Source organism: Tripterygium wilfordii, chromosome 21 (assembly GCF_013401445.1).
Source record: "Tripterygium wilfordii isolate XIE 37 chromosome 21, ASM1340144v1, whole genome shotgun sequence".
Taxonomy (NCBI): Eukaryota; Viridiplantae; Streptophyta; class Magnoliopsida; order Celastrales; family Celastraceae; genus Tripterygium; species Tripterygium wilfordii.
This window is the reverse complement of record NC_052252.1, coordinates 5,368,977-5,380,909: the sequence shown is the minus strand read 5'-3', so window position 1 is coordinate 5,380,909 and position 11,933 is coordinate 5,368,977. Positions and strand designations below refer to the sequence as shown.

The 11,933-nt window shown below is 38.1% G+C and overlaps 3 protein-coding genes across 3 annotated transcripts; 1 reads left to right on the top strand and 2 right to left on the bottom strand.

Annotated features, from left to right (window-relative positions):
• Nucleotides 1-409: 409 nt before the first annotated feature.
• On the bottom strand, nt 410-2,668 carry LOC119989714 (BTB/POZ domain-containing protein At1g55760-like). Its single transcript, XM_038835388.1, has 4 exons — nt 2,166-2,668; nt 1,906-2,054; nt 1,329-1,447; nt 410-1,156 (listed from the first exon to the last, which is right to left on the bottom strand). Exons 1-4 carry the CDS (start codon nt 2,282-2,284, stop codon nt 554-556), a joined length of 990 nt encoding a protein of 329 aa, XP_038691316.1. The 5' UTR covers nt 2,285-2,668; the 3' UTR covers nt 410-553.
• Nucleotides 2,669-6,530: 3,862 nt separating this feature from the next.
• Nucleotides 6,531-7,937, top strand: LOC119989712. Its single transcript, XM_038835385.1, has one exon. The coding sequence runs from the start codon at nt 6,953-6,955 to the stop codon at nt 7,817-7,819; it is 867 nt and encodes a 288-aa protein (XP_038691313.1). The 5' UTR covers nt 6,531-6,952; the 3' UTR covers nt 7,820-7,937.
• Nucleotides 7,938-10,406: 2,469 nt separating this feature from the next.
• On the bottom strand, nt 10,407-11,769 carry LOC119989711 (sufE-like protein 1, chloroplastic/mitochondrial). Its single transcript, XM_038835384.1, has one exon. It carries the CDS (start codon nt 11,682-11,684, stop codon nt 10,608-10,610), a length of 1,077 nt encoding a protein of 358 aa, XP_038691312.1. The 5' UTR covers nt 11,685-11,769; the 3' UTR covers nt 10,407-10,607.
• Nucleotides 11,770-11,933: the final 164 nt, after the last annotated feature.

Sequence of the window (11,933 nt, the reverse complement as noted above, 5' to 3'; positions counted from 1 at the left end):
CATATTCTATCCATTCTCTCACAAATAACTACTTTGTCTACCTGTTCTCCTCATAGAAAGAAGGCTACACCTGAGTATTTTGTTAAGCCTTGAAGGTGAGTTTTATCCTCCTTGAATTCAATAACAAGTATGTGTTCCAAAATCTAAAGCATACCCATCTTTTTTTTTTTTCTTTTTGTACTTGTTTTAGCTAGTAGAGGAGAAATCTTGTATTCATTACACATCTTTCCCTGCTTTTTGTGCCAAATCTTATCTAGTTTTCTATTTCTGCAAAACTAGGCTCTCAATGAAGCTTATTGTATGATCTAGGCTGTGTGTGCCTTCCATAACATTTCCTGCAAGTTTACTTTATTCCTCATCTGCTAATTCATCTTGGAAATTTAAGGAGTGGAACTTCATATAATATTATTATCTTTTCTTTTGATTCAATGAACTTCAGTTCCCAAAACAGGGATTGATTAAGATGTTGGGGTAGTTATAAGCCTTGGAGATCATTGAATGGCAGAAGCAATTTTGACTAATTGATGCCAACTTTCTATCTCTTATTTCATTTTTAGAACCCTTTCCAGGCGTTGAGAATCTCGTGGAAGACTTCAGCGATCAGTTCTCGGTCTGCACATTGCAAGAAGACATTGAACTCAGGTCGTATGTCGAATATCTTACCGAACTTAACAAGATACCGCATGCAGCTGGTCTTCAGTTTCGGCAACTGATACAGAGATGCATTTTGCAGCCTCTCGAGTACATTCTTTGCGTCAATATCTTCCATAAGACTCTCATGGCAAGCCTCTTTCAAGTCAGAGATGTCGTATTTATCAGCTGCACGAAGAAGCGCCAGCCTGTGTATCAGGAATTCTCCGTGTTGGATGCTTCCATAAATGTAATTGAGAAAGGCCTGGCAAGCTTCGATTGACATGTCCGGGATATCTATCGCTGACATTTCTTTCTCTTTCAGGTTATGTGAAAACATGCTGCGGAAAACAGGTGATTGTGCAGCAAGAACAGCACGATGAGCACCAATGCTGCCATCGGAAGCATTTATGGTTATATCCGTGTGGATGCTTTCTGTTAGCATTCGACCAAGGGATGTAAGCGCTGTTGCATGTGACCGTATTTGAGTAAGCCCTTCGGACCAGATAGAGCAAGGTTCTGCACCCTGTAATAATCATAGCAAGAAATTTTTTTAAAAATCCAACATTCGTATAGTCACAAACACCATCATACTGTTAACATACAATTACAACCCGGATAACAGAGTGCATTATCATTCAAACTAATAATCATTTTCAATCAGTGTGGGAACACCAAGATAGAAAATGAACACATACGTCTGGAGATGCAGTCTTCAAATCAAGGAATTCAACGTCGATGATGAACTTCCCTATTAATGGAACCTCAACTGCCCAAACAAAATCGTCGGTACTCCTGATCTGCTTGTCTGTTATCCCTGGCACATGTGCAATTAACAACGTCAACAAATACCGAAAAGACGAACAAAAGAAAGAACAATAAGAAGAACAAAGGAACAATATCACATCAATCTCATAAAGACTCTTGCACAATCAAGAGTACTAGTTATCAACAAAAATACAAGAATCCATCTCGGATAGCATCCCAACAAGCTACAAAATCAGAACTTTAGCCAGCTACATCAATTTGAAACAGAAATTACTTCATACCCATGTAAATAAATTGTATATGAAGCACAGATTACTACATACAGACTGTTAAATTCTAAATGGCAACCTTCAAACTTCAAGCAAAACTCTCTCCCCACAACCACTAACAGCTAAAAGAAATCAATTTTAACTGGGCAGACATTTAAATTACACAAGAATAGTTGCAAATTATAAATAATAATAAAATTTGAAAACTTGTTCCAGTGTAACAGTGTTTGCTGATTACCCGGATGAGTAAAGGCCTTTCGATCTCCCACAGAGCAGGTCACAACTCTGATGACGAAAGATGCTATTGGAGGATTGTATTTGGTCAAATTCGATATTTCTGGGTAAAGTTTAACATACAAAGCTCGGTTCCTCTCCACCGACAAATGCCTTCAAATCCACAAAAAGCTCATCAGAAAGATAAGAACAAAATTTCACGAAAAGCTTGACCATGCGAAGGTAGAAAAAGGCCCTGAATTGGTTTAGCTAAGGCAATCTCACCAATTCCATAACCCGATCTTGAACGGGTCGGATTTCCGGTAGGTGCAGGAGGCCAAGTTTTCGATCCTCCATTGTGCAAGACGAGAAGTGGTTTCGACTCTGTAAGCGGAGGCGTTCATCCTACTAGCCAAGGCAATCGCGGTCGTGACCTCATGGATGCAGTCCAGTAAACCCTCCAACAGGTGCTCTCCGGGCTTCCCCAGGTTTCCTCCCACTTTCACTCTTCATACGCATATACACAGACACCTAAAAAGCACCCACACACATTCTCGGTTTCACTCTTCTCCCTCCAGAAACAGAGAATTGAAGTACAGAGCTAAAATGGGTTTCTTCTGGTTTGTAGTTTAATGGGTGGAGTTTCTTTCAATGGAGGATTTTGGGCACGAAAGGTTTCTTTTACGTCATTAATGGAGACTTGTGAAAGTTTTTGGTTGGCTGTTTGTGTTGGGGAGTGTTTGTTTTGGCCTTTGGGTTTTGCTTTGTCTACTCCTGCTGCTTCTATGGAAGATGGAAGGTACTTTTTATATAGCAAGGAATTAATACAATGATCACTTTTTTAAGGTGTAAATAAGTAAAATGATAAGTGAGATTTACAACTTCAAGTCTTATATGTTTTAAATCAACGGTTAAAAGACTCACACCCTCTCACACATCAAATGTCTTTTTCATGGGCTTAAGTATTCTTAAGTGAGACGACCCAAGAATAATAAAGTCGTGTTGGTATGATGTATCTACGGAAATCGGATAATTGATTTATAGTGAGTATGGTGAATTTTCTGAAATGATATAGGAGGTCTTGGCCTAGTTGGACGGGCCTCTACCTGTCCATTTATTGGATCTGTCATAATTCAACCTACAAGTGTGGGGAGTGTCAAGACTTGTCCCACATCTCTTAGGTAAACCCAAGTGATGTGGTTTATAAGTAAGGATCTCACATCCTCACACACATCCAATGCCTTTTCCTTAGGCCTAAGTACCATTAAGTGAGTCTGTCAGGAAGAATAAAGATGTGCAGGACAGATATATCTATGGAAACTGGATAATTCAAACTGAACAATATTGGTTTATAGTGAATGGAGTGGATTTTTTGATAACTACCGGATGTACTAATAAAACTCATTTGGATTGCATAATAGTTCACAAACTATACATGTCAATCAAATTCATGAAAAATTTATGTGCGAGGTCACACTTCCGAAAAGGAGAGCATGAATTCTTACCAATATTGATTAATTATTTGTAAGGAAAGCTTGGTTGGGGAGGAAAAGCACATAATATTGCTTGAATGTTTGGTGCTTTGAAACAAAGTATCTACTTTAATAAATGTCCAATTCAAAAAAGATTCTTAGGATTTTGTTAAAAAAAATATCATTGCTCTCTAGCACATATTTTATCCTTAAACAATGATTTTTTCACGGGAATTCAATATCACTATATTTGAAGTATACGTTAGATAAACACATACTCACACAATAATTTAGGGGATTGTGCATGTCAGGCAAACATATGAAAATTTTCTATATAGGTTTAGATAGGAGTCAAACTATCGATTTGAAAAGAGGATAGATGGTATCCTATCGTTAATCTTCAGAGATAATAGTTCTCTTTTAATTATTCGACATTTTAATGGTGATTACAAATTACATTAAAATTTTTTAAAAAAAATTGTGCTGAAATTTAGTAGAGTTTGAGGAGTCAACAACACTCTGCCATGAAAAAGAGGGCAAGTTAGAGAAAAAGAATGAAGTGTAACATTGAAAGGTGTCTTTGGTCCTCCCCTACTTGAAAGTTGGAAGTAAGAGAAAATAAAGGAAAGAGACTTGTAAGCTATTTACCCATTTTAGTAGCATCAAAGCTTTTGTGATGTGTAAGTATTAAATTGATGACATTATACACAACATCCAATCCTTGATATTTCCATATAACATGATTGACCAAAGATCAAGTAGCCTATATATATAAGTATAGATGGTAAGATGTGTATTCACTCTGTATTACTAAAGAGGTGATAGATTCTAGCAGTGAGGAAGGCGAAAAACTAAGAATATTTTTTCGGATAAATACGTGCAGGCCCGATGAGGGTTCAAAGTATACAATACCTTAGCTGGATTGAAATGTCAAGGTAAGAAATCCCGATTTCTGCATCCATGATATATAATTTATATACAAGCAAAACAAATTACTTTAGATTCTAGATGAAATGGCCATAAAATGTACAAGAAATAAATCAAATTGTCTTGGAGGCATTAATTGGAATCTTGTATCTTACCACAATTAATATATTGATAAGGGCATAACAAAGACCATGTAACTAATTTGACAAGAAATGTATCTATCTGTTTTTGTGGGGACATACCCAATGAAATGAATCCATTAGGCATTCCAATATTGCAAGTAACCCAATAAAATTGACATTTAGAATTATCAAAGCCATACACATCAGCAAATGTAGAAATAGATTGTGTGTTTATAGTGTACACATATGCATTATATTGGTGGGAATAGGATACTTATAATTGGGAAACATATAGGGGCTTTGATAAGACATGATGATTATTCATCATTTTTTTTTCTTCTCTCTATTTAATTTGTTTTGACCATTTTGGATGACTAGGTGCTCATATTGGGCCCAATTATAGCTCTAATGAATGGTTAGATCTTGGATTAATTAATAACATATTAATAGAAGATTCAATTGCTATTGTGGAATAATTCATAGTAATTTTACATACAAGTGGTAATATATTATATATATCTACCCAACTTTAATTAGTATGCTCATGAGTCTTAATATTAAAACATTTTATAAACAAGATTGATCTTTACTCAATTCAATAAATCATTACAAAGTTTTGAAGGAGGTCAATAATATCACGCTCTTATATAATTTGGTTTTTATTATTTTATATTGGATGCATAATCTAGCAAATCTAGCTAGCTAGGAATAGTAATTGAAAGAAAAAAAAATACTATAAATAAATAAACAAAAAATAGATGGAAAGAGACAATTTGGTATAAATTGCAACCAATAATTTTGGTATATGAACTTGCATTTCTTCAAAGTAGGAATGGTAGTTGTAGTCAGGTAATCACGTGCCAACTATATATTTAGGTGTATCATCAAATCAAATTTACCACCATAGTGTGTGTGTCAGTGTGTGTGTATGTATATATATATATATCTTTGAAAAAATGTAATGTCATGTCTCCAAATTCGGGCAGCGAAATAAGTAGTTAGGTTTGCTTGGTTGACTTGTTATTAATTTGATGATGAAGGAATATTTAGTGGGCTAATTAAGATTATATTTCAACCTAGCTACCACGTACACACCTAACATTCACCTATCCTATGATATTTTCCCTCGTTCGTACCATTATTAGTTACAAGTGTCGAGGAAAATATCATCTATTGGTGGCGACACTTGATATTAAGATGTAACTATTAGATTTAGTTTGGTGTAAGCTAACGATGTGGTTTATACTTGTGAGCTCAACTTAAAACTCTAGAGACGCTTTGTTGAACAAGATCGATCGTGTGACCTGCTATCGTCTAGTGAGCATCCCGGACCTTGGGGTTTGCTAGTCGAGCGTCGATCATTGTCCCTGCTAGAGCTTTGGATGTGTTCATGTTCTCCTCCAGCTTAGCAACAAGCGTGGTGAGTTGAGCAACAAAGTCTTGCAATACGTTATCTGCCATAGTCATGTCATGAGACGTAGTGTGAGCTTAGCTAGTAATAGATTGTCGAGGCCTCACGATTGGCGTCGAATTGTAGACCCGAAAATCTGCAATCAAGATTTGTCGAGTGTGACCTTTGATAACCTTGCAAAGATCATACTAAATGTAGACCGTGAAGCTTGATATCGGTGTGGTACTGGCTGTGAAATCTCTAACGGTTAATTTAGTTGACGATGATTGGATTTATAGTGAGAGAAGTGAAGAATTTAGAGAGAAAGAGGGAGAGTTATTCGAGGCTCTTATGGCGGGGACCCCATGTATTTATAGGGATTCTAGTAATGTGGTGTGCTCAGCCTGAACTGGTTGGCACTGTAGAATGGTTTGCTATTGGGCTTGAAAAGAAGCTTCCCTGGCGATGGGCCCATGAATGGGCAATGAAGACCATGGGCCGGGGCTCAGCCCGGACCATGGCTTGTCAGGCTCGACGGAGCATGGGCCTTCTTTTCTATCAATGTTCAATCCGATCTTTGGTTTGTTGATCGCATAGCTCTTAAGTGGCTCATGCACAAGAAAGTTGGAGATGATTAAAGGCAAGACAAGGGCAAAACAAGAAAATGAATGCTGATTCATATATTATTATTATTATTATTATTATTATTATTATAGATGTATTTATTACATTAATACATTATTTTGATAATAAAATGCTCCACTTAGCCTAATACAACATAAATAACCAATGAAAGCCATTATATCAATGATGCAGCTTTTCACATGCAGATTATACTTCACAAGGTTGATTGCTTAGCCAGATCAATTTCTTTGCCTATTCTAATACATGTCTGCATATTCAAAAGCAAAGAAAAAGGTATTCAAACCAAAACCTGTGTTGTTTTCTTTGCTTTAACCCAGAAACCATCTCCTTTTCCCAATCTAAAAAGCACCAAACTGGTCCCACTACCTCTCAATCAAAAGCCTCCCCCTTTCCTCTTTATCTTTCCCAGGTTTACTTAAACCAACAATAAACTTGATCTCCATTTCCTTCCTCATTACTGGCTTCAGAGGGTTTTTCTGTTTTTGTTTTTGGTTCCTGATTACATCTTCCCCAAAGATGCTACCCCTCCCACGTCCACCGCCGCGTCCACTTTCCTCACCGCAGCCGCTGTCACCAAATGAAACGCAGGGCACACCGCTTTTCCACAACCAAATTGTCATATCAAAGCAACCCAGAAACCAGCTAAGTCCAGCAGTGCCTCTGTCACCAAACGAAACGCAGGGCACACCGCTTTTCCACAACCAAATTGTCATATCAAAGCAACCCAGAAACCAGCTAAGTCCAGCAGTCAGGTCACCGGATCCTGTAATCAACAAGTTAGGAGAGCAAACAACACTTAGGCATCCTCAACCTCGCCGGACAAATCCAATCATATGGTTTTGTGCAATCCTGTGTTTAATTTTCAGCCTTATTCTCATTTTCTTTGGAATAGCAACTTTGATTACCTTCCTTGTCGTTAAGCCAAGAATTCCGGTGTTTGACACCCCCAACGCAATCCTCAGCACTATCTACTTTGACTCACCGGAGTACTTCAATGGTGACTTCACCCTCCTTGCCAACTTTTCCAACCCGAACCGGAAGATTGATGTGAGATTCAAGTATGCTGATATAGAGCTTTACTTTTCTGACAAGCTGGTAGCAACTCAAGGTTCTCAGCCTTTCACTCTGAGACGAGGTGAGACAAGGTTGGAATCAGTTCATATGATATCAAGCTTGGTCTACTTGCCCCAGAAATTCGCGACTGAACTGCGAATGCAGGTGCAGAGCAACAGAGTCAAATACAACGTAAGAGCAACTTTCAAAGTGACAGCTACATTGGGTCTTCTTCACTTCTCTTACCGGTTGCATGGTAGGTGTGAGATAGAGATGACAGGTCCACCGACTGGCATTCTAGTAGCCCGAAGCTGCAAAACAAAAAGATGAAGAACCAAAACAATGTTCTCCTCTTCTGTTATATCAACCATGCCTGGATTGAAATCTGTGTAGCACTTTTTGTGTGAAAATAGCAATTTTTTTGAGTTCCATGCTCGTGAAACAAAAAGGATTCTTTCAGTTTGTGACTTGTGACAAGTATAAGCACCGAGCCCTTTTCTTCAGAACCATCAAATCTGATAAATTCAGAGAAATCTTAAATAACCATTATGTATTGTTGCAAATTAGGTTGAAACTCCAGTTTATAAGGTCAAGGACGAAATCAATTAACCTACATTATTTCCAGTCAAACAAGCATTTCAAATGAATTACAGGAAGAGAAATATAAGAAATCCCATTAAGAGTATCTGGTTAGTTTACGCAAATGGATTCAGATCAGATTCATTGATTAAGAAAATGAAGACACCAGCATGCTTTAGAAGAACTGCTTCTAGAATGGCTAATTTAAAACTAGATCAGCTTTAGAAGAACTAGCAGTTCTCTAGGAGGTTCAAAGCACATAAAGCTTAAGTGGGGATCAATAAAGTTTCCTATCCAGATTTCCTGCATTACTTTTTCTTTCATGCAACTAATCTATCATTTGTTAGGCAGTCAACGGCTCCTTTTCTTTATTGCCCCAATCCATAACTTCGGCCATAAGGAAGTTAGCAGAAATTCTAGGTCATTTTATCCCCAAATTGCCCCAGTGGCCCAGCAAAATATTCACTGCTATGCCCTGAGTCATTCAAGAAGTGCTGCAGCTAAAGCTACAGCTGGAAATGAAACAGATATTCAATTGCACAGACCCAAGCAAGAAAAAAGCACAGGATCTGCTAGTCAATCAACCAAACCCACAATCCAACATGAAAAAGTATGTATTTCCATAGTCATAAGAGTTGATGAGCAGGAGAATCGAGTCAAACAAGCAACAAAACAGAAACAAAAGGAAAAGGAAAACATGTCCTCATTTTATAGATGTGTGAATGTGACACTCAAGGAAAAATTCATTATAAGTGGCTTTCTTTATCTTGAGCAAATTATGTCTAGGAAAATTTCTGGCTATTCAATACTCATTCAGAGAAATTTATGTGACCAAAACAAGATAATAAAACAACTAACTATGAAACCTCTTAGTAGAGTTGCAAGTCCTACAACAAACAGTAGTTGGGATACATGTGATAAATAGTTAATTTAACTGCAAAAGACCTCTCGAGGGATCTAATACAGGAGATGCACAAACATTGAATATTCAAAATAATTGTCGGATTCCACTAAAACAAGCCTAATTTTCCCTCCCTCTTAGGCAGCTTATTTAGCATGTTCTACAAATTCAGAACATCAAGCAATCAAAGCGTAGTAGTGGAAAACATCTTGCCAAAAGGCCCATGGTTTCATAGGACTGTGTGGGAGACAAAAATATACGACAAAACAGGGGAGGAAAAAAGGCTGAAACACTTTAATCATACAACAAACCCTTCACACCCCCACCCCGGCCTACACTCTTTGGACAAGTAAAGGATGTTAGATACGAACTCATAAATCAATAACCTTGAACATGGATGGCCAAATAATATCCAGCACACTAGTTCCCGTGGTCAAGCCCCTCACCACCTTGCCCCAAGGACTGGGTTGAAATCTTCTTCCCCATGGAACAAGCATTATTATCTTTCAATTTCTGACACATTATTAGTGCAAATACTGTCACTGATTTCTCCAAAATAAGCATCACACAAATTTCAATGTTCTTTTTAAATGCCAACAGTTTGGTCTGCATTGCAACCTGAACCTATCCCATGAAATTTACCGTTTAGTGAATACCAAGATGGGGGAAAAGGATTTGCAGATTCAAACTTCACAGAGGCTCAGAGGCCAAAAGATTGGCCCTTTCAGTCCTCCGCTTATCTCTTGCTATTATCACTCATAACTGCATACCAAAACCTGCTCCAATGGACTTACTCCCCAACTTAACTTTATGGATTCATCTCAATTCCCTGTTAATCAATTTCTACATCTTTTTGAGCGCTTCAAGAAATGATCAAAAGATTGTATGTAGTATACACAGGTATTAATGAGTTTTTTACATTACTTAGAAAAGACCAGAAGCAGCATAAGAGGATTAGAGCGGGAATGGTAATCAAAAGTGCCATCCCTTTTATACGAGCCCATCTCATTGGGAGCAGACAAGGCATCACCTAACCTCCAGTGTTAGCGTTTGCCCTTGCTGCTGTCTACATTCCCCTCACTGTATCTCCCATGAGTTTATTTCCATCACCACCTCTCTATTCCTATTTATGTACTATCTTCCTCCACAAACATTTTACCATGACAATCCTCATCATCTACAAAAGCTTTCTCTCTTCAAACCACCTAGATATAACAAGAATCGGCAACTTTTCCTACATATGGACACAAAGGAATTCAAACTTAAAATCATATAAGTATACTTAGCCAAGGTTTAGATGTTTTCCCTAGTTATTGATCATGTTTTGGTAAAAACTATGAGCATTATTCGTTTAGGTCATTTTCTACTTATGGACAATCACACAAAATAAAGTTGCACAAATCATTAGCAGAAAAGGAAGAAAAAATCGTAGCCAAAAACACCGAATTTAAGTGCAGTGAGTTTATTGCAAAATTCCACTAATATCAAAGTTATTCCTGTAAAGATATAAATATCAATGTCAAAAATATTGGAAACTCTAAGCCCCTTGTCTACAATAAATTCAAAGAAAATAAACTCTCGCAGAAATGGATACGAAGGGGGGAAATGAACCTAGCAGTCATGAGTCATTGGCACTCTTTATTTTTGAGCAACCTCAGCTGGAGTCTTCGCTACTATTGACAGTGCATGTAGTCCACTCTGCAACTCTTCTTGCAAAATATCATAAATTAACCTATGCCTCTTAATCAAGCTCTTTCCTTCAAACTCTTTAGACACAACTTTCAGGTTGAAATGTGTCTCCCCATCACTACCTTTAACACCAGCATGGCCGGCATGCTGATAAGAGATGTCTTCCACTTCCAATTCAACAGGATCAAGCTCCCTCTCCAATCTCTCCCTGATTCTCAATCCTCTACTTCCCAATAAACCCAAATCCGATTTGTTCTCCGAATCATCACTGCCCTCTTCAGTACTCAAGCCAGCACTCGTATTCCCATCGCTGCCATCAAGTTTCAATCTTGGACTTGAATAATCCTCAATTTGATTTTGAATAGAATCCGATTCAACAGACCCAGCACCCCTCTCGGCCAGAACAAATGCCTCGAGTGCCTTTTTCTGCATCAGCTTCAACATATTCAAGAACCCATTATTCCTCGAAGGCGTCAAGCTCTGTTGAAGCCCCAAAAGCACCACGAAATCCGGAGTAACCCTCAAAACCTCCTCCACAGGACGCCCCGATAACCCCTGAACAAGCAAAGCAGCAAGCCCCTTTGTCAACACCGTATCAGAATCAGCCTCAAACACAACGTTCTTCTCCGCATCGAGGTACGCCCTAACCCAGACCTGAGAGACACAACCCTCCACTTTGTTTTCCTCTGTTTTGAACTGGGTATCGAGTGGCTTCAGGTTCTTGCCGTAGAACATGAGCTGCTCATACTTGGCCCTCGAGTCCTTCACTGACTGGAAGAGCCTCACGATCTCCTGGAGCTTGGGAGGGAGCTCTTCGATTGGTTGAATCTCCACAGAGCTTGATGGTGATGATGATGCCGTAGGAAGTTTTCTGGTGGGAATTCTTTGGAAAAAGATTGGTCTTTTGAAGAAAGTAATGGTTGAAGAGATGGGTATTGTTAGGGTTCTTGTTGTGGTTGGTGGGTAGTGAGAGATGGGGATTTTGGTGGCGAGGAAGCGTAGAGAGGAGATGATTGTGGAAGACATGGCGGCGGTGGTTACTGATTACCTGTCCTGATTGTTCAAACTCCAAAGCCCTGACTTGAACAGAGTACTCTCTGCCTCTGGAGATAAATCTATAATTAAATATTTAAATCCATAATTTACACCAACTTTTGTGGGTTTTTAATCTGTTGATTCAAGTTGAAATACAGATAATTGAAACCTTATAAAATAACAAAACCACAAAACAAGATGTTTATACTTGATATTGCATTATTTGAAATTTTTTTATAT

Coding starts and splice junctions, on each gene's coding strand:
- LOC119989714 (XM_038835388.1), bottom strand. CDS start 2,284: ATGAACGCCTCCGCTTACAGAGTCGAAACCACTTCTCGTCTTGCACAA. Junction 2,055..2,165: donor AAGATCGGGTTATGGAATTG/GTGAGATTGCCT, acceptor GTGGATTTGAAG/GCATTTGTCGGTGGAGAGGA. Junction 1,157..1,328: donor TGAAGACTGCATCTCCAGAC/GTATGTGTTCAT, acceptor TGATTATTACAG/GGTGCAGAACCTTGCTCTAT.
- LOC119989712 (XM_038835385.1), top strand. CDS start 6,953: ATGCTACCCCTCCCACGTCCACCGCCGCGTCCACTTTCCTCACCGCAG.
- LOC119989711 (XM_038835384.1), bottom strand. CDS start 11,684: ATGTCTTCCACAATCATCTCCTCTCTACGCTTCCTCGCCACCAAAATC.